Here is a 27080-nt window from a genome sequence, read left to right as displayed (position 1 = left end):
GCTCTCTTTTCCCCCACAGCTTGTTTGACATGGGTGGAGAGTATTACTGCTTCGCTTCGGACATCACCTGTTCCTTTCCTGCCAACGGCAAGTTCACTGAGGACCAAAAGGCCATCTACAATGCGGTGCTGCGGAGCTGCCGGGCTGTCATGAGCACCATGAAGCCAGGTGAGGAGCAGGCGAGGGGAGCTAGCCAGAACCTGGCTAGGGGAAGCACTAAGGCACTGTGGCTGCTCGAAGTGGTCCTGCCTTCTGTGGTTCACATCTCTTCCCCATCATGGACCCAGTGAGATCCCTGATGGCTTCAGATCCTCTGGGTCACTCCTAGAACTGCAGGGCTGGCCACCAGTCAGACACGGCCCCTGAGCCAGGCGCCAGTGGCTCATGCCTGTAAATCTAGCTGCTCAGGAGGCTGAGATCTAAGGGTCACAGTTCAAAGCAAATTTGGGCAGGAAAGCCCTTGAGACTTATCTCCAATTTTAAAAAGCACCCAAAAAAGCTGGAAGTGGAGCTGCGGCTCAAGTGATAGAGCATTACCCTTGAACAAAAAAAAAAAAAGCTCAGGGACAGCACCTAGGTCCTGAGGTCAAACTCCGGGACCAGCACATACACACACAAAAGCAGTACCTGGGACCTGATTGCTTGACCCCCATGTCACATCTGGCCACCTCTAAGCACATCCCTCTACCTACAGCCATCACTGGGATACCAGCATGTCCCCAGACCTGTCCCAAAGCAGAGCCCACCTCAGGGAAAGCCTGGCCAGCTTTGGATGCTGGCATCTGGTTAGACTCTAGGCAGGAAGCTTCTCCCCTGGATGGCTCTTTTCTCATCTGTATGCAGCCTAGAGAAACTGAGCCGAATGATGCTGCCTGGCACTTAAGTTCTCTGTGGTGGTCATTTGTCCCAGCTGCCAAGGTGGAAATGAGTCTCAGCCCAGACCCCACTCTCTCAATAGGTAGCTAGGAGCCAGCTTGTTTCTTGTCCTCTGGCCTTTAGTATCCAGCTTCCACTGGTGTACACCCTCCCCCCCGGCCCACATAGGTGCCATGACCCTTAACATTCCTGCATGGTGGGGGGTCACACCAGCAGTGTCCCTCCAGCAGGGCTAGATTCTGGCCTGCTTCAGGGACCTTAGGTCCATCAGGCTGAGATGTGGGGTCCAGGCGTGAAGGGGGTGGGTAGGGGATAAGGCCTTGTCTTCATGACAACGCATGTATCCTGAAAGCCTTGGCTTCCTTATAGCCTGAGCATGGCTTTACCCTAAGCCCACTGGGGACAAACGTGGCTCCTAGGCCCCCCTGGCCATGCTTAATGCTCAGCTTGGCTGCTCTGGTGGGGACAACTTCCGCCTCTCCCCATGCATACCAGTCCCACCGAGACACAGCCATTGGGTGCTGTCACAGATCCACAGATGTGGGAAAGGATGGTCAGGCAGGGCCGGAACAGAGACAGTCTGAGATTTAGGGTTCACCCGAGCTGGGGGAGGGCTCCCCTTTCTACCTGGAGTCATCCGGCTGGGGTCAGATACATCCCCACTGCACTCTTCTGCCCAGAACCTACCAAAAGTTTGAAAGCCAGGAGCACCTGGTGACACCCGCCTTTGCTTCCTGTCTCCTCTGGGCCCTAAGGCGGGTTGGAGAGAGGCCAAGCACCCTCCATAAGCCATATGGAGGTCTCTGCTTCAGAAGAGAGAACACCATGGGGCCCCAAAGTAGAGAGGCCCTTGATCGAGACAGCCCTAGGCCTGGCTCAACTCAGCTGCCTGCTTGCATGCCTCTGCAGCCCTTCAGTCTTCTCAGGTCCCCAACTGGCCCCAAGCCCAGGGCCATGCCAGGAGGGCTCAGCTAGCCCTGTCCCTGGCATCTGCCCTTTGCTGAAAGGCCAGCACAGTGCTGGCTGTGTCCAAGTCTCTCTTCATGTTCTGGGTCCCCTTGGGGCCCTGGGCTGAAGGCTGGACATGGAGTTCCTAAGCGGCGGAACTGTGGTGGCTCTGTGGAACCTTGATTTTAAAAAAGAAGATCCTGAGCCCCAGGACTGTAAAGCCCCAGGATGTGGCCTCTGGCCTCCAGAACTTGCTGGCTCAGCATTTGGCCGCCCAGCCCTTGTGGCCCCACAGCCACAAGCGTAGGCCAAAGTGCTGGTTTGCAGGGGACCTCAGATCTGTCATCTCCAGAGGTGGCACAGTGTGGGCAGGCCTTTATGTGTGGCCCTGGTTTCATCCCCAGGTTCCCCACAGAAGCTAAAGAGCTGACAGGGGAGACAGCAGGGGCGGGGGGGGGGGGGGGGGGGGGAGAAGGGGAGGAGGGCGGGGGGGGGAGGAGGGGAGGGGGGCAGGGAGTACTGGGGACAGGAGGCAATGCGAGGCCCAGGCCACAGCCCACAGCCCCGGAATCAGAGTGTGCATGACAGGCAAGTTCAAGAACAGGAACTCAGACCTGCCCTGAAAGGAAGATAAAAGAGGAAATCCTGAGATTAAACATGCTCCTGAGGGGTACAGCTGCAGAGCAGCAGCATCTCAGGTGGGTCACCCTCTTTAAAAATGGCAGTGCAGCTGGGTGCAGACACTCAACACCTGTAATCCTAGCTTCTCAGGAGGCTGAGCTCTGAGAATCAGGTTTAAAGCCAACCTGGGGAGAAAGATCTGTGAGACTGTTATTCTGTGCAAGAAAAAAAGCTGGAAGTGGAGCTGTGGCTCAAGTGGTAGAGCACCAGACTTGAGTGAAAAAGATAAGGGCTGGCGCCTAGCCCCTGAGTTCAAGCACCAAGTGGGGAGGGGGAAGTAGGAGTAGCATAGTGTTTATAGGAGCAGTCCCCAGGACATACGCTGGGGACAACAGACCCTCACAGGTGGGCACAACCCCAAGTCACAACCCATGCACAAGAAGAAAGAGCCAGAACCTGGATGTTCATGTGCTGGTCTGTGCGTGATGCCAGAAGGTGACAGAGTTGGGACCATGTGCAGTGTGTTAGGGACCTTTGCATTCTTTCTTACCTTCATTTTGTGCCTGTCCTGAACCCAGATTCCTGGATGCTGTCCCTGAGCTTTTTTGCTCAAGACTAGGGCCCTATCACTTCAGTAACAGATCCACTTCTAGCTTTTTGGTAGGTAGTTCATTGGAGGTAAGTCTCAGAGGCTTTCCTGCCTGGGCTGGCTTTGAACCACGATCCTCAAATGTCAGCATCCTAAGTAGCTAGAATGACAGGTATGAGCCACTGGAGCCCAGCTCACAGGTGCTATTTGGAGGGAAGTTTGGCGGCTGGCTTTGGGAAGCTGGAGTCTCTCTCTGGTCCTCTGCTAGTTTCAAAATGCCAGGCTTTAGTGACTGGCCTCGCTCATACCTGGCCGCATTGAGCCTGGGAGCCAGGCCCTGGCTGTAAGAAACATGCTGGGGCTTGGGCAAGAGCTCCATGGCACCTCTATATAGGTGGTCTCCTGGCTGGCACAAAGACCCTGTCTAGCAACCCCCACAAAATGGCCAGGCCCTTGGCCCCCTCTGCACTAAGGAAGATGGAGGACACCGGATCCCCTCACTCCTGGGACCTAGCATTAGACCTAGCTGTAGCAACAACCGAGCTCAAATGAGCCAGTCCCTGCAGATATCTGAGGTGCTCCCTACTTGTGGGCTTCTCTGCTGGCCCAGGGAGCCTGTTGCTGGGCCTTGATGCTGCTTCTGAGGAGTAGCGGGGCGGGGGGGGGGGGGAAGAGCCCTCTACTGTACCCCACACTGAACCACCTGTGCTGCCAAAGCGTGGCTTCTTGAGGTCCCCCAGGGCACAGCCAGACTCCATCTGATCACAGGGCCGGGGGTCAGGAGGCCTATGCCCACAGCTGTTGTCCAGCTGTTGGAGTCTTGTTGTCACCCCATAGCACGGAGGTGGCCATGGCCAGCAACCCCCTGCCCGTCCCCTCGGAAGCACCCTCCTCCCCCGTATGTGGGCCCAGCAACTGGGCCAAGATAAACACCCTGCTGAGACTGGCAGGCTGCTTCCTGTGACCCTCCAGGGAAATGTAAATAAAAGCAAGCAGGAAGTCACAGAGCAGCGCCCAGGGGAGAGGCAGAAATGAAAATGATCAGAATACAAAATAGGGCGGGCGGGGGCGGGGGTGTTGAATGCAGGCTGGGTGGGCACAGGGAGAATGTCCTTCCTGTTGGGCTGAGCCTGGCCAGATGAGGCGCTGGTGAGCAGAAAGGGGGCTGGCCAGGCTGCAGCTGCAGTACCCGGGAATGCTCCCTCCCCGCCGCCTCCCCCCCACCCATGGGCACTGGCTTCTAGCCAGGTTGAATCCAAGGTCATGCTGCTTTAGTGTCAGGGAGACCATGCCACCCCAGCCATTGAGGGGAGCTGGGAAGTCCCCCATCCAGCAGAGTGAGCCGAGCCCCATGTCCGAGCCAGCCACAGCTGCGCGGCCATCCCTAGAAGCCCTGCCACCGTGTGGCCTACACCGAGGTCCCCACATGCCACCTGCGAACACCCAAGCCTCCCAGCTACCCCATGCCTGGCACCCAGAGCATCCCCTCCGCCCCGGCCCCCATCCTTGCTGCCACCCAGGTCAGTGCCACATAAGGCTTCTTTCTTTTTTGTGTGGGTCCCTTGGCTAACTCTACTGTTTGAACCACAGCTCTAATTCTGGCTTTTGGTGGTTAAATGGAGGTAAGAGTCTCCGACTTTCCTGCCCAAGCTGGATTCGAACCTCCATCCTCAGATCTCAGTGTCCTGAGTAGCTGGGATGGCAGGCGTGAGGCACCCACGGCACCTGGCTACCCATGTAGTTTGGTGCGACATTCAGCACCCCTCTGTCCCTGCCCATGTGAAGTCAGAGGAGGAGACCCCAGAATTGGCCTGTTGTGGGGGGTTGGGCAGCAGCGCCTGTCTTCTGTGGACCTAGGTGGGTCACCTTTCCTGGCGACCCAGGCAGGAGCGCCTGGCTGCATTTTCCACTGGCTGTCCCCATTAAGAGTCAGTGAGGCTGGGTGCCAGTGGCTCACGCCTATAACCCTAGCTTCTCAGGAGGCTGAGATCTGAGGATCATAGTTCAAAGCCAGCTGGGTAGGAAAGCCCATGAGACTCTATCTCTAATAAAAGCACTAGAAAACTGGAATTGGTGCTGTGGCTCAAGTGGTAGATCGCTAGCCTTGAGCTGAAGAGCTGAGGAACAGCACCCAAGCCCAGAGTTCAAGCCCCACGACCAACAAAAAAAAAAAAAAAGAGGAACACAGGGAGTTTGGCAGCGCGCCATGCAGAGATGTAAGTTGGGTGCCCGCTGGGGCAGGAGCCAGGACAGGGAGGATTCAGCATGGAGGCCAACCCCCTGGCCTCCCTGCCCCCACATACTCCTTCAGGGCGCTCTGCCAGGGGGTGCGGGGGAGACCTTCTTTGCCATGAGCTGTCCGAAGCACTGATGGCCACTACTTCCTGCTCTCCTGCAAGGGTGAGGGGGTCCTCAGGGCCCTGGCAGCAGGCGGGGGGGCAGGGTGGGTTGAGCTGGAAGCCCCTGGTCTCCATCCCAGCTGGGCCTGCCAAGAAATTTCCTGCAGCCCCTGGAACCCAGGCCCTGAGCAGCCCCTCCTGAACCCCCACCCCCCCAAGCCTGGCTCTCAGTCATCTGTCCCCCGAGGGCTATCGTCCACAGATGAAGTGAGCTCTTTGTCTGGAAGCGGGGCTGTGGAGGCCTCTGCTGCCTTCCCGGCTTGGCTGTGGCGTGGAGCCCCCGGGGCTGTCACACTCCGGGCAGGAAGCCTTGTGGCTGTGATGGATGCTGCGGAGGCTGGAGCTGGCGCACAGCAAGAGCACCACCCAAGGGGGCCGGGCGGGCACAGGACCGCAGCAGGGGGCCGCCAGCGGGCTGTGTGGCGCACCTGGGGCTCGTGTCGCTCTGAGCCTGCAGGTGCCCATCCCGAGCAAGGCTGCTTCCCCACAGATGGCAGCCAGCCAAGGGCCCTAGGCATCGCCCTCGGCCATCTGTGCCATATTCCCAAGTAGGCCCAGGTTTGAGAGAAGCTTCCGGGAAGTCTGGACTAGCTGCAGGAGGAACAACGTGGCCAAGGCCCAGGTTCTTTCCTTTTTTTTGATGCCAGTCCTGGGGCTTGAACTCAGGGCCTGAGCACTGTCCCTGAGCTGCTTTTGCTCAAGGCTAGCCCTCTACCAACTTGAGCCATTTCCAACTTTTTCTGAGTAGCAGAGATAAGAGTCTCACAGACTTTTCTGCCCAGGCTGGTTTCAAACTGAGATCCTCAGATCTCAGCCTCCCGGGTAACTAAGGATGACAGGTGTGAGCCACAGGCACCCAGCACAAGGCCCCGCGTGGCTTTCATCCACGCAGGCAGTGTAGGTTGTGCCAGGATACTAGTACCCAAGACCTCAGCTGCGGGGATAGGAGGGCCCGAGGCAAGTTGGGAGGTAGGGGGACCCCAGCCTGTGCCCACCAGCAGCCCAAGCTCGAGGTCAGTGACCTTCACATACTCACGTGACCCTCCCGGCCGTGGGTGTCGCAACCACCACCCGCGCCAGAGGCTGGGGCCAAGTTGCTGGAGATTTAATGGCAGCCACAACCCTAACCACACACAGGCAGCAACTCTGCTCCTGGCCAAGAGCCGCACGGGCCTCCCTGAGGGTCCGCAGAGGAGGGGACCGAGGCGCCATGGGGGCTGCTGGGGCAGCATACAAGGCGCAGAGACGGCCCCCAGGAGAGCCACCGCGGTGTGATTTATACCTGACTCCTCCCTCTGCTGACGCCCAGCCAAGGCCTCAGCCCCCCCACCCCCCCGCCATGGAAGTGAAACGAGCTGCATTTCCTGGGGCTCCCCTTTAGTGACTCCAGAAGGCCCCTGCGCAGCCTAAGTAGGAAGTTGGGAGTTAACTGGGGGTGCGGGGGGAGGTCTGTAGAACCTTAGCCCCTGAATGAGCAGACCTCAGGGGTACTCAACTTTACCAGGCTGAGCTTGGGCGGGGCACTGGTTATCTTGGGGTGGGGGAGATAGGAGAAATAAATGGACAGGTCTATGGAAGAAGCTGAGAGTTGAGGAAAAGCATGTGACAGCAAGGGACAGTGGCTGGATCTCCAAGGAGGGAGCCACTGAAGTGCTAAGACCCAGAGAATGAGGTGTCTCGGGCTAGGCACAGGTCCAACAGGAAGCTTCAAGAATATAAAGGTCGCCTGGACAGGCGCTGGGGTCTCACACCCGTAATCCTAGTTACTCAGGAGGCTGAGGCCTGAGGATCCTAGTTCAGAGCCAGGATCCCTGAGACTCATCTCCAGTTCATCACCAAAAAAGCCAGAAGTGGTCTGGTGCCAGTGGCTCATGCCTGTAATCCTAGCTACTCAGAAGGCTGAGATCTGAGGATCACGGTTCAAAGCCAGCCTGAGCAGGAAAGTCCTGAGACTCTTACCTTTCAAAAAACCACCAGATGGGGCTGGGAAGGTGGCTCAGTGGTAGAGCGCTTGCCTTGCATGCCTGAGGCCCTGGCTTCGATTCCTCAGCACCACATAAGCAAAAAGAAAGAAGCCGGAAGTGGCACTGTGGCTCAAGTGGTAGAGCACTAGCCTTGAGCTGAAGAGCTGAGGGACAGCGCCCAGGCCCAGAGTTCAGGCCCCACGACCGGACCCAAAAAAAAAAAACCAAAACATAAAAAAACCAGGAGTGGTGCTGTGGTTCAAGCGGTAGAGAAGTAGCCTTCAGCAAAAGAGCTCAGGGACAGCACCCAGGCTGAGTTCAAACCCTACAACCAGAAGAAAAGAAAGGTGGCCCTCCAGACAAGGCCTGTAACCCCAGGATAATCCCCTGGAAAGTATGGCAGACCTAGCTCTGGTGGCACAGCAATCATCCAGGAGCAACTAGCGCCACCCTTTGAGGGTGCTACCCTCAGCCCCTGTGACCTGTCTGACCTAGGCAGCATCAGAGGCCGGGGAAGGAGGGAAACAGCAACCATCATCAGAGTAAGTGGGGCTTTCTAGAATGCAGACCAGGCCAGCCAAGCTGTGTGCCCAAAATGGCTCCAAACAGGAGCCAGGCATAGCTGGACTCATCTCAGGCCTGTGCAGTAGCCAGGCTCCTAGGAAAGTTGTTTGACCTAGGATCCTGCAGGCTGGGGTGGGTGCACAGGCTAGGCTCCCTAGCTGGCTGCATGGATAGATCCGGGCATCTCCCCGGCCCCCAGGGCCTAGGGCCAGACACTACCTGGGAGCAGCAGCCCCTCACCCTCATCTGCACCTCCATATGGCCCATGACCCAGCTTAGAGCATAGCACAGCCTCTCACCATGAGACATAGAGTCCCCAGCCTTCCCCTCCCGCAGCAGTGTGCAGGTCGGCCTGCTTCTCAGGTTGCACCATGAGACTGAACTTGGCAAGGCGGTGTCATGGGGACTGCCACCAGCTGCCCCCTGGCTGGTGCACTGCCCCCCAGCCTTGTCTGGTGTTCAGACGCTAAGGGGTCCTCAGCGTCCTAGGCAGGCTGGCAAGTGGGCTACTTAGCAGCCCCCTAGGCTTCCTTCCCCAGAACCAGCTAGGCTAATTCTGGCGTTAAGCCCTGGCCCCCACAGAGCCTGTGTGCCCCCCAAAGAGGCTTGAAAGGCTGTCTGTGGTGACATTCACCCCAGAAACGTGGGGCAAAGAGCAGCTTGATTAGCAGCCTGGGCCTGGCCATCCAAGCTACCCTGGAGATGATTCCAGACCCCTGCCCGACTGTGGGCGATACTGCGCCAGCTGGACCTTCACCCCAGAAACCTTTGCTCCCCACAGGGGCTTCCAGGGTGACTAAGCCATTCTGTGGTATACAGGGGTGCCCTTCCCTCGGCTGGGCCCCCTCTTGCCCTATAGGCAGAAAACCCAAAGTGGGGCTACAGTTCTGGGGTGGCATTGGGCCTGAGCCACCACCTCTGCTACTGGGAGACAAGGCTTTTGTCTCCCTAAGGCCCCTGGCCCCACAAACACTAAGTTGGGTGGCCATGGCAAGGGCTGAACCCCTTAAACCGAATGGGAAGACAGAGGGGTCCCAGGGTCCACACTCAGGCCAGAAGGACCATCCTGGGCCCCATGGTGTGTGTCCCTCCTGTGGCTTCTCTGCCTAGCCCTGTGCGGGGGAGGGGGGCCCTAGCCCACCGCAGCCTCGCTGTGACCCCCAGGTGTCTGGTGGCCTGACATGCACCGCCTCGCCGACCGCATCCACTTGGAGGAGCTGACCCGCATCGGCATCCTGAGCGGCAGCGTGGACGCCATGGTCCAGGTCCACCTGGGAGCCGTGTTCATGCCCCACGGGCTCGGCCACTTCCTGGGCCTTGATGTGCACGATGTGGGAGGCTACCCTGAGGTCAGTGTGGGCGTGTCTGCAGAGTGGGGTTTGTGGGAGCACTGGAGGGTTCTTGGGGCAGATACGGGGTACAGTGGAAGCCAGCATTATAGAGCTGCACTGTGTCCCTCAGCGAGTCTGGTCCTTCACGCTCCTCCTGCTCCTGGCTGCGGTGTCCTCTGCCCTGGGCAGCACCTGCAGCTGGCTATGCCCACCACAGCTCCCTTCTGCCCTTCCCACCAGCCCTCAGAACCACCCGGGGGGGGCCTTAGAACCCACCCCCTCCCCAGGCCCTTCTGGGCAGGTAGCTGCACCCCTCCAGGCCCTGTGGCAGAGGGGGGGGGGATGCAGAGCCATTCTCACTGCTTGGCCTGGTGCCCACCGTGCAGGGGGCCGATTGTGCAATCGGCACACACCCTGGGACCCACCAGCCAGTTAGCCAAGACTAGGCTTGGCCTCCTGGCTTCAGGGTATTTTGAAAGCATGAAGAATGATTTTTTTGGGGGGGGGTAGGGCATTGCTCAAGAGAAACATTATTATTCAATTATTTTTTTCCTCAAGTGTAAACAGTTAAATTTGAAGAAACAAAATCAGTTTTAATTTCCTAATTTCTGCCCCTCACCCATGCCATTGTGCAGGAGAGCCAAGAGGCCTCCAGACATTGTTAGCTGACGTTCGGGATTCATTAGTCGCCAAAGCACTTTTTTTTTTTTCCACCAAAGAAAATTGGCAGCAAACTGTTTTCATCTTTTCCAGTAAGCAGCTCTTTGTGCTCAGAGTCTATTCTTCTGACAGATAAACACTGGGGGAAGAAAATATGACTTTTCCTATAAAAGTCATTTGTTTTACTTCAGGCCTACAGACACATCTGGGTCTCCCCCGCTCAGAGCCCAGTAAAAGTTGAGGCATCCTGGAGCTCTCTGTGCAGGCAGGGGCAGGGATGGGTACCCCCAGGAAGGCTGGCATTCCTGGGCCTGTACCTCACTTGGCCCAGCCTTTCTCGTCCTCAGCTCAGCTCTGTGCACGGGGCGGGAGTGCGGGGGGGGGGGGGTCAGCAAGCCTGATCCCCTGTGCACTGGGCCCTGTGGAAGAGGAAGAAAGGCGCCATCTTGGCAGGTTCCTGGCTGACAGCCATGTGTGGAGGAAGGGGATGAGGCCTTTAGGTGCAACATGAAAGGGATAGAGGGCAGGGGCAGGCCGACTGGAACAGAGCCCCAGGAGCTATCTGTGGACAGGAAGCAGATCCTGCCCTTGCCGTGAGCACCTCTCATCCAGGTGCCAGTCACCAGGCTAAACAGGTACCCCTGCCTGCAGAGCCCCCCTGCAGCCCAGCCTCCAGCTCGGCAGCCCAGAGGTGCTCTGAGCGGCCCAGCGTCTGCCCAGTGTGACCCACTAGGGTCCCTTCACTGTGCCCCAGTCTGTTCACACCAGGTCAGAGCGGCTGTCCCCGCCCTGGTGGAGGCTCAGCCCCAGCCTTCCCTCAGAGGCTGAGCCAGCCTGGTTCTGTTACCTTACATGAACCACTAATTGAAGTCTGATGTTCTTGGCCCCCAAACAGTCAGAAGTGACAGCCCCATCTCCCTGCAGCTGGTTTCCTGGGGAGCTGCAAGTGAAGCAGAGCAAGCTCAGATCCTCCCCAGAAAGCTCGCTCGCGGCCCGCTCGCATAGAGGTCCCGGCCGGAGGCCAGAGGGCCGCACGGGGACCCGAGGGAGCAAGGACATGAGTCCTCCACAGGCAGCCCCAGCGCCCGTCTCCCGAGCCCCCCTGCCGGACTGTGCCCACGCGGGCCCTTCGCTGCTGGTGCTGGCAGGCTTGCCCTGGTGGCAGCACTGCTCCCCTTCCTGGAGGCTCACGTGGAAACTCGGGGTGGCCAGGGGTGGGGCCGGGAGCGGCACTGGCACTTCTGCGCCCGGTTTCCACTGCTGGAAGGGAAGATGCGCTCGGGAGGCCCGCAGCCTTCCTAAGAGCTTTTTTGGCTGGCCTTATGTGGCTGCTGCTATTCCTCTGGCCTGGAGAGGGGGCCTCAGCGGGGGCAGCTGCTAGCCCGTGGGCCCACCTGGGCAGCTTGTCCTTGTGCACGGGACCTTAGGGGGCTCTTGAAGGCAGCCCAGAAGTAACCAGCAACTCACAATGCAGAGATAGGTGCAAGCAGATGGGCCTTATCAGAAGGACCTGTGGACAGGTGAGGAGGCATACACCTGTATTCCCAACAACCTGAGAGGCAGAGAACAGGAGGATCACAGTTCAAGGCCATCCTGGGCTAAAAGTTAGTGAAACTCTCCCCCTCCCCCCCCCATCTTGACCAATAAGCTAGATGTGGGTATAATTCCATGTACACAGGAGGTATAGGTAGGAAGATAGCAGTCCAAGGCTAGTTCCAGGCAAAAACATTAGGAGTGTATTTGAACTCAAGAACAAATGGGCTGCACGTGTGGCTTAAGTAATAGGACAGTTGTCTAGCAAGTGTGAAGCCGAGTTCAAACCCGCAGGGTGTGGAGCGCATCGATGAGCCAGGCCTGCGGAGCCTGCGCACTGCACGGCACCTGCAGCCAGGCATGGTGCTCACCGTGGAGCCGGGCATCTATTTCATCGACCACCTTCTGGACCAGGCCCTGGCAGACCCAGCCCAAGCCTGCTTCTTCAACCAGGAGGTCCTGCAGCGCTTTCGCCGTTTTGGAGGGGTGAGTGCCCGTGAGTCCCACATTCTTGCACCCACAGTGCCCTCAACCTGCCTAGCAGCGGAGGGATGATTTCCCCCAGATGTGTGCCACAGTAGGGCGGAACATAAGTCCTGCAGATTCCCTGCCCACCTCACAAGGTCCTGGGTGGGGGGGAGGGCACCGTCCGTCACAAGTGCCTGTCGCTCTGACCCAGGTCCGCATTGAGGAGGACGTTGCTGTGACTGACACTGGCGTGGAGCTGCTCACCTGCGTGCCCCGCACCGTGGAGGAAATCGAAGCATGCATGGCGGGCGCTGACAAAGCCTTGACGCCCTTCAGCTCCAAGTAGAGGCAGCCTAGGGGCCCAGGGAGTCTGAAGCCAAGCCTGGCCTTGTGGCCTCCCAGCCTCCCTCCCTCCAGGCAGCATTCGGGGTTAGCCCTGCACAGGGGGAGACGTGGTACTCAGAAGTCACATCTTGGCATTGTCACGTGATCCTGCCAAATCCTGCCACTTGTTCTGCAAAAACCTACCCTTCATCTCTGTGTGCTCTGTCTAAACGACAACAATTTAAATAACCAATGGAAATGAGTCCTGTTGTTTAGTAGCAATTAAACTTCAGCTTGCTGCCACTTTTATTTCTGTTCTCCGGGAAGATACATTTCCAGTGTTTTCTCTCAAAAATCAATGTGCAGAAAGGAATTTGCAATAAAGTTTTTCAAACATAAAAACAGCCCTCCATGCCTGACTTTTGCTTCATCCTTTTTGCAAATGAGCATGTTGGACCCAGAACCCTGAGATAGGAAAATAGCACTGGGCTGGGCGCCAGTGGCTCACACCTGTAATCCTAGTTACTCAGGAGGCTGAGATCTGAGGATCATGGTTCAAAGCCAGCCCAGGCAGGAAAGTCTGTGAGACAAGTGGCACTTGTGGCTCAAGTGGTAGAGTGCTTGCCTAGAGCTGAAGAGCTCAGGGACAGTGCCCTGGCCAAGAGTTCAGGCCCCATGACTGACAAAAAAGAAAGAAAAGAAAATGGCGCTGGGGGAGTACAGGCTATGCGCCTCTGATTCTGCCTCAGGCTGGCAGGCTGAACAGGGGAGCCTCCCCCAAGCCTGCTTTGAGCTCCAGGGACTCTGCTGGGCTGCAGTGCCACCTCTGCCAGGCTCCCCAAGCAGGCACCAGAAGCACTGGGGCATGAGGGGAAGGCCCCTGGACCACTAGCAAACCAGCAGCCAGACAATGCCTACCTAAAGCAGCCACATGACCAAGAGTGGAAGCCCACTGATGGAACTGCACTCACAACTTAGTGAGTGCCTGGTCTTAGTGCCTGGTCCCAGCCTCAGGTGTCCATTTGTCTCACTGACCCCACCGAACTGCCCATCCCCAGATGGCTTCGGGAATTCTGAGCCAAGGTGAAGGATGAATGGGAGGAAAGGATGTCAGGAATGAAGGCATGATGGGACAGAAAATCAGCCCAAGCTAGTCTTCCTGAGGAGTTATGACCCGAGTTGCTGAGGAAGCTGCACTGAAAGGTCACCAACCTCAGCTGAAGTTTAGACAGCTTCAAAAGTGCATTAGAAGCCGGGTGTCGGGGCTGGGAAGGTGGCTCAGTGGTAGAGTGCTTGCCTTGCATGCATGAGGCCCTGGGTTCAATTCCCCAGCACCACATAAGAAAAAAAAAAGCCGAAAGTGGCGCTGTGGCTCAAGTGGTAGAGCACTAGACTTGAGCTGAAGAGCTGAGGGACAGCACCCAGGCCCAGAGTTCAGACCCCACGACTGTACCCAAAAAAAAAAAAAAAGCCGGGTGTCGGTGGCTCACACTTATAATCCTAGCTACTCAGGAAGCTGAGATCTGAGGATCCCAGTTTAGAGCCAGTGGACAGGAAATTCCCCTTGCAGATTTTTACCTCCAATTAACCACCAGAAAACCAGAAGTGGTGCTATGGTTCAAGTGCTAGAGCACTGGCCTTGAGCTGCAGAGCTCATGGACAGTGCCCAGGCCCAGAGTTCAAGCCCCACAACCGACCAAAAGAAAAAAAAGTTCATTAGAGACCTTCCAGAAGCTACATGGTGCCAGAGCCCCCTCTGGAAGGGCCATGACTAACTCAACATCTACTTCGTACCAGAACAGTGTACCAGAACAACACAATCACCATCTCTGCACTGAGTTCACCCCTCCTAAGGGGCTTCATCAGAAACACCATGCAGAGGTGCACTGTTGGTGAGAAGCACCAGGAAGGGCAGAAACAGGATTGGCCTTGTACAGACAGCTGGGGGGGGGGGGCGCAGTCAGGAAGGGATTGAAGTGAGGAGCAAAACATGGTACATTTGAAACCAAGGACTCCAAAGAAACGGTAGGAGAAATAGTACAGGTAGTTGGCAGGAGGAGCCACATTACAAGATGGGTCTGGCAATTGGCATGCTAGGGAGCTACAACCTGTTCTAGAGGCCATCCTGCTGTCTGGGAAGACCCAGGAGAGGACGGCTCTGCACACTTTCTCCTGCTCCAGAAACGCAGTTAGAAAGGACTTGCAGTCTGAGCTGCAATGGAAGAGGACGCGGTCGGTGTTCTCCTTCAAGTGCCTGTTAAATGTGTATGAACTCTCCAGGTACCTACTGGCAGTGAAAGGGTTCCTCTGACGGTGTTGTTATGAGAAGACCTGAGACCTTCACAATCTATAAAAATTCCCCTTGGGTAAGGTGGCTCACTCCTGTAGTTTCAGCTACTCAGGAGATAAGAGACTGGAAGTAGATCAGGATTTGAGGCCAGCCAGGGCAAAAAACTCTCAAGATGCCTTTTTTTTTTTTTTTTGTCGGTCATGGGTTTTGAACTCTGGGCCTGAGCACTGTCCCTCAGCTCTTCAGCTCAAGGCGAGCACTCTACCACTTGAGCTACAGTGCTACTTCCAGTTTTCTGGTGGTTTATTGGCGATAGGAGTCTCACAGTCTTTCCTGCGCAGGCTGGCTTTGAACCTCGATCCTCAGATCTCAGCCTCCTGAGTAGCTAGGATTATAGGCGTGAGCCACCAGCGCCCGGCTCAAGATGCCATTTTGATCAACAAGGCTGCAACACTGGCGGGTGCCTGTCATCCTAGCTACGCAGGAGGCCATAGGTAATCTTGATACCAAAGCTGGCCAGACAAAAACCCTCACCAGAACCTAATTGAAAAATTAACTAAAAGCAGAAAAAGGACTGTGAGGTATGGCTCCAAGTGGTAGAGTACCTATCTAGCAAGTGCAGTGTACGGAGTCAAATGCCACTACCACCAAAAAAAAAAAAAAATTCTAGAGCTGGGCACTGGTGGTTCACACCTGTAATCCTAGCTACTCAGGAGGCTGAGATCTGAGGATCGAGGTTCAAAGCCAGCCCTGGCAGGAAAGTCCGTGACACTCATCTCCAGTAAACCACTAAAAAACTGGAAGTAGTGCTGTAGCTCAAGCAGTAGAGTGCTTGCCTTGAGCTAAAGAGCGTAGGGGCAGTGCCCAAGCCCAGACTGACAAAAAAAATCTAAAATGAAATGGGATATACTGAGGGGAAAGTAACTGTCCTACAACTTTTTCATGAAAGCGCAATAATTTGTTTCCCCAAACACAAAGCCTCATAGAAGGCAAGTATGGAAATGGCCTTTTCCTCTGAAACACACTTCTCAGATCCATTGTATCAGTGAATTCACCTCTATGAAATAGTATTGGTAGGGGAAAGGCCTTTTGTCTACTTCAAACTTAAGACTGTCTCCATTAAAACTGTCCCCACAACCAGGGCCTCAGACCTAGAATTCTAGATACTCAAGAGGCTGGGATGTGAGGATGATGGTTTGAAGCCAGCCTGGGCAGGAAACTCTTATCTCCAATTAGCCTCCTGAAACCAGAAGTGGAGCTGTGGCTCAAAGTGGCAAAGCACAAGCCTTGAGCAAACACGCTCAGGGACAGCGCCCAGGCCCTGAGTTCAAGCCCCATGACCAACCCAAACAAAAAAAAACCATCCCCACGGTCAAAAGAGACCAATACTGAGATGCTAGGTAATTAGGCAGAACCCATGGATCCCTTCTCTGGGGTAGAATGCATTCTACTAAGACTATAACTAAAGATGTGCTCTACAGAAAGCCAGTTCTCACCACTGAAGGGAAAGGCAGGTTGGGGCCAGAACAGCCAGGCGCCGCAGGCCCCTCCCAGGTCCTTGTACAAACTGCTTTTTTGTGTCTAATAGAAAGAAACCCACAGTGAAATAGTCATTGTTCAAAGGCTTTTTTTTTATTTTTAAATTCGTTGAAAGAAATAAAATTATATTTAAAAAAATAGAGTAATCTCACAAACTGAAAACCAGGGACAAAAAGAACAAGCGAGTACTTTTTCCTGAGAGGCAGATGTGTCTGGTGGAATTAACTATCTTGTGAACTTGTTCTTCACTAGCATGTCAACAAGAACAGAACCATTTCTCCTATTTCTAAGGCATCAGAAAGCACTGGGAGGGAGTGCTAACTTGGGTGTTTGGGTACAAAGTTCCAGCCCTCTAGTAGGTGTTAAGAAATATCCATACAATCCCCTTCATGTCCAATTGTTGATGTTGACGGTTGACAGAAACTTCAGAATCGCACACTCATGACCTCAATTTCCAACATCTGGTCATATTTTGGGAAAATCTTGCTACTACTTAGTAAAAATGTCCCAGATATCTGGAGCTGGCACCCTAGTCGCTTCAAGGAGCCAGGCCAGGGAGAGGGGCTCTGACCTCAGGATAAGAGACCCCAGCCAGTGAGCACCTCTCCCAGGAGATTCACACACACAGCTCTAAGCTTCCACACTACAGCTTCCCTCCGCCTCTGAGCGGGCCACAGAACAGAGCCAATGCTAACAGTCCAAAAGTTACAAATGTCACCTTGCAGTTCCTAAAACTCACCCCCCTCCCCACTCCTGCTTTCCCCCAACGTTACACTGACCAATCTACCAGACTAACAACTTTCCCCTAAGATGGTCAAGAGCTGGCTAACATCCCTGTCCTATGCACCATTACTGGCTTGTGCTAATGTGAAAGGAAAGCTTGAACTGATCTTCCTACAAGCTCCAATCTTCTCTCCTGAGCACACTCTCACACACACACTTCCTCCAATATACTTCATTTTCATGCCTGGTTAATCCCATGAAGGCATCCATTTCAGGAAGCTATTGGGGAGGGGGGAGATAAGAAATTAAAATGTCCATTAACACCTATTATAGGTGTTTAAACATTCAAGGGGCCTAACTGCATCTCCAATTAAGCTAATGATAGAACATCCCTCAGCAGTTAAAAGATTCAGGAGGATTCTGTGGGTTCATCCTGGCTAAATTATTCAAAACATCTATCAACTTTATGAGCAGATCAATATTCTAGCTGAAGTAAACAAACTGGTATTGGGTCCTAATTTAATAAAAAACAAGTTTAAAAAAAAAGCCACAGAGCCTGCTGGCTGGTTGTTGGGTGGTTAACAGCCTTCCTGGGAAGTGTCACAAGGAACAATGCTGGGCTTGCCCAAGGTGTTGGCTTTGGCGAGCTGCGAGCGCGACACGACAGGAGAGTGGCAGTCAGAAGTCTCCCACCAAAGCCAGGGGCCAGTCCACTTCCCTGCTGGTTCCATTGCCTCAAGTCCAACGTGGAGAACAGCAGAGCAGCCAGAAATGACCAGGTTCAAGTGAGGTGCTGGTAACCCAGACTCTAGTCACATAGGACTCGTGTCTAGTCACTTAATACACCGAAGCCAACAAATGGGAGTTAGAATTTTGCTTTAAAAAAAAAAAAAAGGAAAAAAGTTGAGAGAATCTATAAACTATCAACATGAAATAAGGCAGACTCTAGAGATGCCCTTACAATAATAACTGACATATTTTAAGTCAACAAAAATGTCAATATCCTGAGTGTTACCAATATTTTCTTTTGAAAATAATTTATGGAACATAAAAACACCCAAGTGGATAAACAGAGGCAGGGTATATCGAATCTAGAAGAAAAGCCTACTAACTAGAAAAAGAAACTGTCACAATATAAACAATATAAAAAGACATTTTTAAGGGAAATAAATTAAAGGCTAAAACCTTGGACTTTCAAGTTTTCTTAAGAGTATTCTTTTGGCCGGGCGCTGGTGGCTCACGCCTGTAGTCCTAGCTACTCAGGAGGCTGAGATCTGAGGATCACGGTTCAAAGCCAGCCCGGGCAGGAGAGACTGTGAGACTCCTATCTCCAATAAACCACCAGAAAACCGGAAGTGGTGCTATAGCTCAAGTGGTAGAGCGCTCGCCTTGAGCTGAAGAGCTGAGGGACAGCGCCCAGGCCCAGAGTTCAAGCCCCCCAACCGACAAAAAAAAGGAGTATTCTTTTGGGATGGGACAAGGTTGATACATTTTTCAAATCATTTGGTTACAACCAAATGTTTCTTTACCAGATATATTTTGTCTTTAAATAAAAAATCGTGCTTGTTTCTTCACCAGAAAATTTTTTACTTTAAAAACTGCGGCCCAGGTGCCCAAGGCTCGCACCTGTAATCCTAGCTACTCGGAGGCTGAGATTTGAAGATCAAGGTTCAAAGCCAGCCTGGGCAGGAAAGTCCTTATCTCCAATGAGCTACTAGGAAACCAGAAATGGCATTGTGGCTCAAGTGGCAGAGCATCAGCCTTGAGCAAAGCAGCTCAGGGACAGCACCTGGGCCCTGAGTTCAAGCCCCAGGACTAGCACGCACACACACACACACATAAAAATTGTGGCCCTAGGCAGTTATTTTGCACAGGGAAGAAACTACCAGCTGCACTAGTATTCCCAATCCTAATCAGTAGCTTATGCCACCAAGCTGCTAAATCACTTTATTTACTAACTTGGCTGTCAAAATGGATTCTGAAACTTAAAAAAAAAAAAAAAAGCTTCACTAGCAATTACAGAAGCTTAAAATTTTGGGACACAAGTGGGGATATATCTATATATATGTCTATATGTAGACATATAGATATATATATATATATAACATCCATCACAAAACTATGTCATCCAGTAACCCAAAGGTATCCCAAAAGCATGATTCTAATGTGTCTTTTATTTTTTAAGTCTCTCTGCTTCCTAAGTGTTCTATTTTTACGGTGTGATGTGGCTTCTTTATGTAAGCTAACATCACAGTTCAGAAACTTACTACAGTGGGGGCAGAGGAAGGGAAGGGATGGGACAGTATTAATTATACTAAAACAAGGTGTATGCTATACATAAAATTGTGCCCAATTACAAACTGTTTAGTTTCTATAGTCCCAGGATTGTAATAGACAATTTAATCACAAATAGATTAACATAGATGGCAATTTCACTTAACCCAATTGATCTTTTCTGCTAAAACCGAGAGCTGCCTGCACGATCTGCCAATTTTCCATTCTTTCTGTCAACCTAAAAGAAGCCTATTTCTGACAAAGTCAAGACTCAAGAACATCAAGGTCCAGGATATTTTGTGTTAACCATACACCTTAGCATTCTTCTGACCCCCACATTTTAAGATCGATATGTAAATTCCCTGGCTAATCGACTCTTTAGTGGTGATCCTAGAAAACAACCTCCAATGGATGGTTGAATAGAGAAGGCTCGACACCACTCAGCCATTTGAGGGGTGCACATGGTCGCCCCTTTAACCCCCAAGTTGTCAAGTCTGCAGAGAATGAGGTCTACTGTCCTGTGCTCTCCGAATTTGTCGTGGTCGTTTCGGTGCTAAGGGGTTGCACGTTGTCTGCAAGGTTGTGCGCATGCTCCAGAAACAAGTCTTTCAGTACACTTAATTCCTTTGTGAGCAGTTTAATTTTGGCTTCCAAGCGTTCGTTCTCTTCTTTGAGCTGGTTCACCCTCTGCAGGGTATCTTGAGCTTTCTGCTTGCTTTTCAAGCGGCTCTTTTTAACAGCCATGTTGTTCCGCTCTCGGCGCTGCCGGTATTCGTCGCTATTCCGATCCATGGGGGAACTCTTTTTGCTTTGCTTGCTGGCGGACACAGCTTTACCTCCTCCCCCGGGGCCAGCAGGCACCAGCTGAGGGACCTGCTGCAAGCCACTGGCATGGGCCTGGGTATGAATGACACTGACCCCGTTCACTCCTGCGGCACTGTTTGGCTGTGATATCTTGCTCATTTGGACACTCTCCCTTGCCAACGCGGGGGGGACAGGTAGAAATGAGCACAAGGCGATCAATAGGGTTGCCACGCTAAGCTGCCCCCAAAATCTCCAGGTGTATCTAGTTAAAAAAGAAATGGAATTAAAATACTTCGAATGGCAGGCTTGAATGAAATTAAACTTGCATGGCCCCCCTGCGGCAGGCCACATACACTGCTGACGCTGAGACAAGTCTAGAGCCAACGGTCCCAACACTTCCGAAGTCTGAAGCTTTCCAGTTACAGGTAAGCTGGTACAGAGGCACCCTAAGCGGAGCCCAGCCCACCTGAACCCCCCAAGGGCTTTGCCCATCTGTGATCGATGGTTATCAAGACAGGGAGAGAAAAAAACAAAAGAAGACACTAATTAGGGTAGCTCCTATGAATCGGCAGCACTTGACAATCTGCCAGGGAGATATTTGAGGTGTTTGGTTAATTATGGTTAGGAGACACCTGCAACCAAAGGGAAAAACCGTCTTTAACTACAGGTCGAGTCAAACTACTCCAGGAGGAATAGGATGCTGTGGCGCCCACGCTCCCAATTCAGACAGAAACTGGAGTCAGCCAGGATTAACTCTTGGCCAGCATCCTTTATGGGGTATTTTTGAAAAGGTTTTGGCTTGCTGAGCTTTCTCAAAGTTTCCAAGTGAGTTTCTTGGACAGAGGCACTCAGAGACACCTGGTAAGGTTCCCCCTTGCTTCTCATTCTGTTTATCCTTGATATAATTCCTGAAACATATAGAAATCTGAAATCACAAAGAAAGGAAGTCCAAGTGCCTGGGATTCAGGGGCAGGGCAGCGAGTGCTGCTGCCTATGGAAATGGAAGCTCCTGCCTGTCAGCCTAGCTATTCCGGAGGCTGAGATCTTAAAGATCACTATTCAAAGCCAGCCCAGGCAGGAAAGTCCATGAGACTCTTTACCTCTAATTAACAACAAAAAAGCCAGAAGTGGAGCTGTGGCTCAAGTGGTAGAGGGCCAGCCTTGAGCACAAAAGCTCAGGGACAATGCTCAGGCCAACTTCAAGGATCAGGAAAAAAGAAAAAAAAAAGAAATGAAAGTACTAGACTAGGTTCAACTATGGAAATGGATTAAAACCACAAAATGATCCTTTTCACAAAACAGCTACAACTAAATCAATAGGAAAACTCTGGAGTGCATCCCATAATCATTTCAGAAAAGTTCACTTAGTAAACACCCATAGCTTTGACCAAACTTGAGCCAGGCACTGCTATAAACACTGTTATTAGTCTTCTCTTTTTCAAGTCTGCTTTTTCAAGACTATATATCATTACTATGAGTTGTTTTAAAAGCCACTCGGCCAGCCCAGAGCTAGTGGTTCATCTGTTCCCACTCCAGTACTAAGGCAAGACAGAGAGCTTCCCTCCAAACCATGATGGATTTCTACTCCAAGTCTTTGCTCAGTAATGGGCTTTTCACAATTTCCCCTGAAAATCTATGAGGTTGCCTCATTTTGCTTCTACTTATAGAGTTGCCATTCACTACTACTGAGACACTAGTGCTTACTTCTTTGTGTAAATTCAGTGTTTTACCCAATTAAAAAAAAAAAACTTGTTTTAATACTTCTCCTGGAACTGTCTTTGCAACTGCAATCGTATTCATTTTAATTATCTACTTAAAAACTTTTTATATACCGATTATTTTCTTACTCTCTAATCTCTATAGCAAATGTAGCCAAGCTCAGAGTAGACAAGAAAAGCAGGTCAACTCTGATCTCGGCTCTGCCTCCCTGGGGACTTCAAGGTCCCCCTGCTGCACACAAGGGAAATATGTGGAAATGGTTGACTACAGGCCACAAACTCAGCCTCTGACTTTAGTCATTAGAGACTCCAAATTCAGCGATGGTCATGCCTACTTTTGAACCAAAGCTACAGGAATGGGAAGGGGTTCCTCTATCTCTGTCTGACTCATCCTGCCAAGGTAAGGGGCTGGGAATGTGGCTTAGTGGTAGAGTGCCTGACTAGCATGCATGAAGCCCTGGGTTCAATTCCTCCTAACACACAAATAGAAAAGGCTGGAAATGACACTGTGGCTCAAGTGTTAGAGCATTCGCCTTGAGCTGAAGAGCTGAGGGAGACACTCAGGCCCAGAGTTCAAGCCCCACGACCAAAAAAAAAAAAAAAAAAAATCTTCAAGAAAGTTGTTAAATATTTCTTTGTATGTCCCTCCCCCACTGTATAACCCCTGTATTTCACTGTATTTGATGCCAGTATAATTTGTGGAGGGGAAGGGAAACAACAAATTGTTTAAATAGGGATACAGGTGGACCCATTGCAACAGTGAGATGTACAAGTCGTTATGTCGAAAACAAACTTTATAACTTTGGTGGGGGGGGGGGAGGATTGGGTCAGGGGACGGAGGGAGGATGGGAAGGAATGGGAAGGGATGGGAAGGGGAAACAAAGGAGGAGGCTACAATGCTTGATAAGAAATGTACTCATTACCTTGCCCTTGTAATTGTACCCCTCTGTACGGTATTTTCACAATAAAAATAAATTAATTAATTAAAAATAAATTTTTAAAAAATTGTTAAAGTGAAGAAAAAATGAACCAAGCCGGGTGCTGGTAATACCTGTAATCCTAGCTACTCAGGAAACTTGAGATCTGAAGATTGCAGTTCAAAGCCAACCCAGACAGGAACATACTTGAGGCTCTTATCTCCAATCAACCACATGAAAACCAAAAGTGGTACTGTATAGCTTAAGTGGTACTATGGCTCAAGTGGTAGAGCTCTAGCCTTGAACTGAAGAGCACAGCGACAGCACCCAGGCCCAGAGTTTAAGCCCCATGACTGATACCCTCCCAAAAAAAAGAACCAAGTAACAGATCAAAGAGGAAAATAAAGGAGTACTTTACATAGAGAATGAACAAAAACTATGGCATTATACTTTTGTTCCTTCCACATTTACTGAGCACCTACAACAGACTAATAAAGGAAGTTTATTTCAAATCTGGCTAGTTAAAACTTAATACAGGTCTGGCTCCTTGTGGACCAACCCTGATCCGAAGTTCAGGGTACAGGAAGTGGGGTGGTGCCCATTTCCTTGCAAGTGACCACTGCACTCCAGGAGGATAGGAAAGCTAAGGAGCACATCTCAAAGAGTGGTCCCCAACAAGTATCCTTAGGAAGCAGCAGCATCCTTAGGAACCTTGCACAGATGGAAATCTAGCAGGTTCATCCTGGGGAAGAGCTAATGGGCCTTGTATAATGAAATTGGCAACACTGAAGTGTGAGAGCGAGCTAAGCAGGTTACAGGTGGCTCACACCTGTAATCCTAGCAACTCAGGAGGCTGCGATCTGAGGACTGAGGTTCAAAGCCAGCCCTGGAAAGAAAATCTGTGAGACTCTAATCGCCAACTAACCACTAACAAGTCAGAAGTGGAGCTGTGGCTCAAGTGGTAGAGCAACAGCTTTAGGCAGAAAAAGTTTCAGTGACAGCGCCCAGGATGAGTTCGAGGTCTAGTAACAGCACAAATGTATAAAAGAATGTCGAGCTAAATGAGTAACACATTTCTTCTGATTCAGATTTCTTAATTTGAGTCATGTTCATTCAAATCAGTTAATACAATGAAAGCTTGGAATGTTAGAATGAGAAAAATAAAACTGAATTTTTCTCCATCTTCTCTTGGGGGAAAAAAAAAAAGTCAAGAACTTCCCTAGCCCTTTTTGTCACTTGTTTTCTTCATATGCTTAGAACCTGTTGCTCCCTCCTTTTCCCCTGAAAATAAGTGTTCTCCTCCATTCCTTTTAACTCTTTACAATCTGTTCAATCATTGGCAAGTCTGACTATTGTTCCTAAGACAAAGGGAAACAGAAGAAAACACCTCCATCTCCCATTCCCCTTCATTCCAGTGCCACACAAATTACCTCAGGCTGACATCATCTCTCAGGGGAACCAGTCTCTAGCTGAGCCTAGTTCCTTAAAGCCGTGGAACACTCCAACCTCCCTGAGTCACACCCTCCCCCTGACAAGTGGTCTGTGCCTCCAGCCTCCAGGACTTACACGAAAGGTCCTGACCCTCCAGTGCAGGATCCCTTGTGCTGGTCACCGCAATGCTTGACCACTTGCAGCCCGGGGCTACCCCAGCACTGTCGTGGCCTCCACCTCTACTGCATCTCCCTGCAGACTCAGCTGGGGGCAGGGCTCAGTTCACCTTCACTTGCCCAGCAGCTAGGGCAGGGTCCAAGAAAGAGTTTGAGAAGAAAAAGTAGCTGGAATCTGATGGCTCACGTCTTTAACCTTAGCTACTTAGGAGGCTGAGATCTGAGGATAAGTTCCAAGCCAGCCTGGGCAAGAAAGTCTATAGACTTCTCTCCAATGAACCACCAAAGAGCTGGAAGTGGAGCTGTGGCTCAACTCGTACAGTGCTCAGGAACAACAACACTAAGGCCCTGAGTTCAAGCCCCAGAACCAACACCCCCCCCAAAAAAAAGGAAGAAGAAAACACATATATATTTATTGTCTTTTAAACCTATCTAGAGTATGAGATGCAACATTCAAACAGAATAATATACACTATCTTTTTTCTTTTTTACTGTTAGAGCTGGGCAGCCAGAAAAGAAGGCAATCAGTGCACCTATCAGCACAAGAACCCATGCAGACACCCCTCCCAAGGATAAACCTAGAATTGTGGCTACCTAGAGTTATCATTACTGTGGCCACTTCTCAAAGACAAAGCAACTTCAGACCATAATCAGCCCCACAAGGTCTTACGTGTTTTTCTCAGGGGGCTACCAAGAGCTGTTTATTCCCCAAGGATGAAGCCATCTCTCCAAGATCACATAGCCTTTTTGACAAATACAACATACTCCTGAAATTTTAATTTTAACAATGAAGTTTTGTATTTAAATTTTTGTTGATATTTCAATTAAATTTTATAAGTGAAGTTTTGCTTGGGGGGGGGGAGTGTACTGGGCTTGAACTGGCACTCTACCATTTGAGCCACACCTCTGCTTCTGGTTCTTTGGTGGTTTATCTCAGAGAAAATCTGACTTTGCAACCCACAGATCTCAGCCTCCAGAGCAGCTAGGATTACAGGCATGCACCACCAGTACCCAGATCCCACCTTTTTTTTTTTTTTAAGGCTGCCACTAAACTGAACCAGGCAAGTAAGAAATAAGACGCTGAAATCTTCAGCATCCCATAATTAGTTATCCTTGTTTATGAGTTTTTCCAGAGACAGAGACTACCCTGAAGAATAATTAGCTTACCTAAATACTATTCAAGTCATAATACCTAACCAGTTCTTTAATATCAAGAACTTGGACATGCAGAATTTCAAGAAAATCAGCTTACAGTATCTTACTTGAAAATTTTCTTGCAGGGTTGCGCTGCTTTGAGACAGATCTACATAAAATGATTGATATACTCAAATAAGGATTCAAGTGTGTGCAGCCTGAGTCAGAACTCGCAATTTTTTTTTCTGTAGCCCATCAACTCTATGAAAAACCTTTCCAAGAGGAATACAAGTTAAGATGTAGGTTCTCAGGAAAGAAAGAAGGAAAGAAAGGAGAGAAAATGAAAGAGAAAGAAGAAAAGGAAAGAAAAAGAAAAGGAAAGAGAAAGAAGGAACGAAAAAGGGAGCGAAGGAGGAAGAGGGAGGGAAGGATAGAGGGAGGGAAGGAAAGGAAGAAAGGAAGGATGGATCTAGCAAAAGGTAAACCCATCAACCTTCTGAAAAGCAGAAACACAATCGTGCTTACTTGGGGGGCGGGGAGGAAGCATCCTTTCCTCTTTCCCCCTGACACCTGTGTGCTGAGCTACTTTCTGAGGGCTCCCACCAACCTTCCCCCTCTACACCCATTGCTTGCTCTCTGCTCTATTTCCCTTCAACTCTGCTGCCTGCACTACGCTACGTCTATATATAGTGACCTGCAGGAGATGCAAATATCTCCAAAGACCAGCCAAAAATTAAAAAAAAAATAAGCATAATCCTGGGAAAAACAATATAACCGCATAATAAAATAAAACAAATGGCTACACACCATTCTCTTCCACTCAGCCAGCCCAGCTGTGGTTGGAAGCGACAGGAAATGTCCTGTGTGGCATGAAACGAAAAGATATGGTCCACCTTCTGCTATTCTGGGCACAGCTCTGCATCCCCAGGGGCCAATACGCGCCTGGCTGGTCACCCTGCGCGTTTGGAGGGCAGGGGGGTGGGGAGAAGGGGAGACACCTCGTCCCCTCCCCGCGGGGCGGGGGGTGGAGAGCGGGGGTCCAGGATGGCGCCCGGGCGCGGGGCCCCGGCCAGCGATGAGCTCAGCCCGTCGGTGTCGGGTGTTGCCGGCAGGTTGCATCAGACGTCGAAGTCGGTGTGGGGGGGGGGGGTATCCCGAGTCGGGAACCATCCGAGGCCTTCCCGGCCCAGTGAGCCACCGACACCCGGGCTAGGTCTCTCCTTGGGCCGGGCTCGCGCCCACGCAAGCGGCCGGCTTCACTTGCGGCCTCCACCCCGCCTCCTCCTCTGGGTGGTGACCGCCCCGCGGCTTCCTTACCTGGGTTTCCAGCCCGCCCGCCCGCCCTCAGGCGGTCTCTGCTCTAAGCGAGGGCCCCGAGTGGCCACAGGCTCGACTCCGACCCAGGCCTAAAAGCCCCGCGAGTCAGCCCCGAGGAGCGACGGTTACGAAACCGGCTGCCTCCGCCCGTTCCGCCGCCGCCGCCGCCGCCACGGCCACCGGTTTCCCTCTCTCCCCCCCCACCCCCTCCACCTCCCCTCGCCACCACCTCACCCCACTCCCTCCCCGCCGGAGGGGAGGAGCCGCGCGCGCCGCCGCCGCCGCCATAACCAATAGGAATGCCGGATTATGAGTGACGTGTGCGCCTCTCGAAACAGGCAGCGCTTCCAGCCAATGATCAGCTGGTTCACTGAGGGAGGCGGGCCTGAGGCGGGGCGTGGTCGGCGGGTGTGGTGGGTGCGGCGGGGAAAACAGGCCTGTGGTGGCTGCTGGGTGTGTGGGGGGGGGGGGGGGGGTTCT

At 52.1% G+C, this 27080-nt stretch overlaps 2 protein-coding genes and 1 long non-coding RNA gene across 4 annotated transcripts in view; 2 read left to right on the top strand and 1 right to left on the bottom strand.

Annotated features, from left to right (window-relative positions):
- Pepd (peptidase D) overlaps positions 1–12689 on the top strand; it is an 88870-nt gene extending 76181 nt beyond the window's left edge. The window contains exons 12-15 of the mRNA XM_013026325.1: positions 20–168; positions 9126–9310; positions 11780–11971; positions 12165–12689. Of these exons, the coding sequence (XP_012881779.1) occupies positions 20–168; positions 9126–9310; positions 11780–11971; positions 12165–12299 (661 nt within the window). The 3' untranslated portion in view covers positions 12300–12689. The remainder of the gene's footprint in view (positions 1–19; positions 169–9125; positions 9311–11779; positions 11972–12164) is intronic.
- Positions 12690–16183: 3494 nt separating this feature from the next.
- LOC105993158 lies at positions 16184–18375 on the top strand. Its single transcript, XR_001175437.1, has 2 exons — positions 16184–18039; positions 18289–18375. It is a non-coding gene; the product is annotated as an uncharacterized LOC105993158 (long non-coding RNA).
- Positions 18376–18654: 279 nt separating this feature from the next.
- Positions 18655–26668, bottom strand: Cebpg (CCAAT/enhancer binding protein (C/EBP), gamma). 2 transcript variants are annotated; one of them, XM_013026327.1, is made up of 2 exons: positions 26601–26668; positions 18655–20169 (listed from the first exon to the last, which is right to left on the bottom strand). In XM_013026327.1, exon 2 carries the CDS (start codon positions 20064–20066, stop codon positions 19614–19616), a length of 453 nt encoding a protein of 150 aa, XP_012881781.1. In that variant the 5' UTR covers positions 20067–20169; positions 26601–26668; the 3' UTR covers positions 18655–19613. The 2 variants fall into 2 exon arrangements, with proteins under 2 accessions (XP_012881781.1, XP_012881780.1); XM_013026326.1 differs by lacking the exon at positions 26601–26668 and adding an exon at positions 26091–26157.
- Positions 26669–27080: the final 412 nt, after the last annotated feature.

The sequence above is a fragment of the Dipodomys ordii genome, unplaced genomic scaffold, assembly GCF_000151885.1.
Source record: "Dipodomys ordii isolate 6190 unplaced genomic scaffold, Dord_2.0 Scaffold92, whole genome shotgun sequence".
Lineage (NCBI taxonomy): Eukaryota > Metazoa > Chordata > Mammalia > Rodentia > Heteromyidae > Dipodomys > Dipodomys ordii.
Note: the sequence above shows the minus strand (reverse complement) of the source record. Positions and strands in the feature narration are given on the sequence as shown.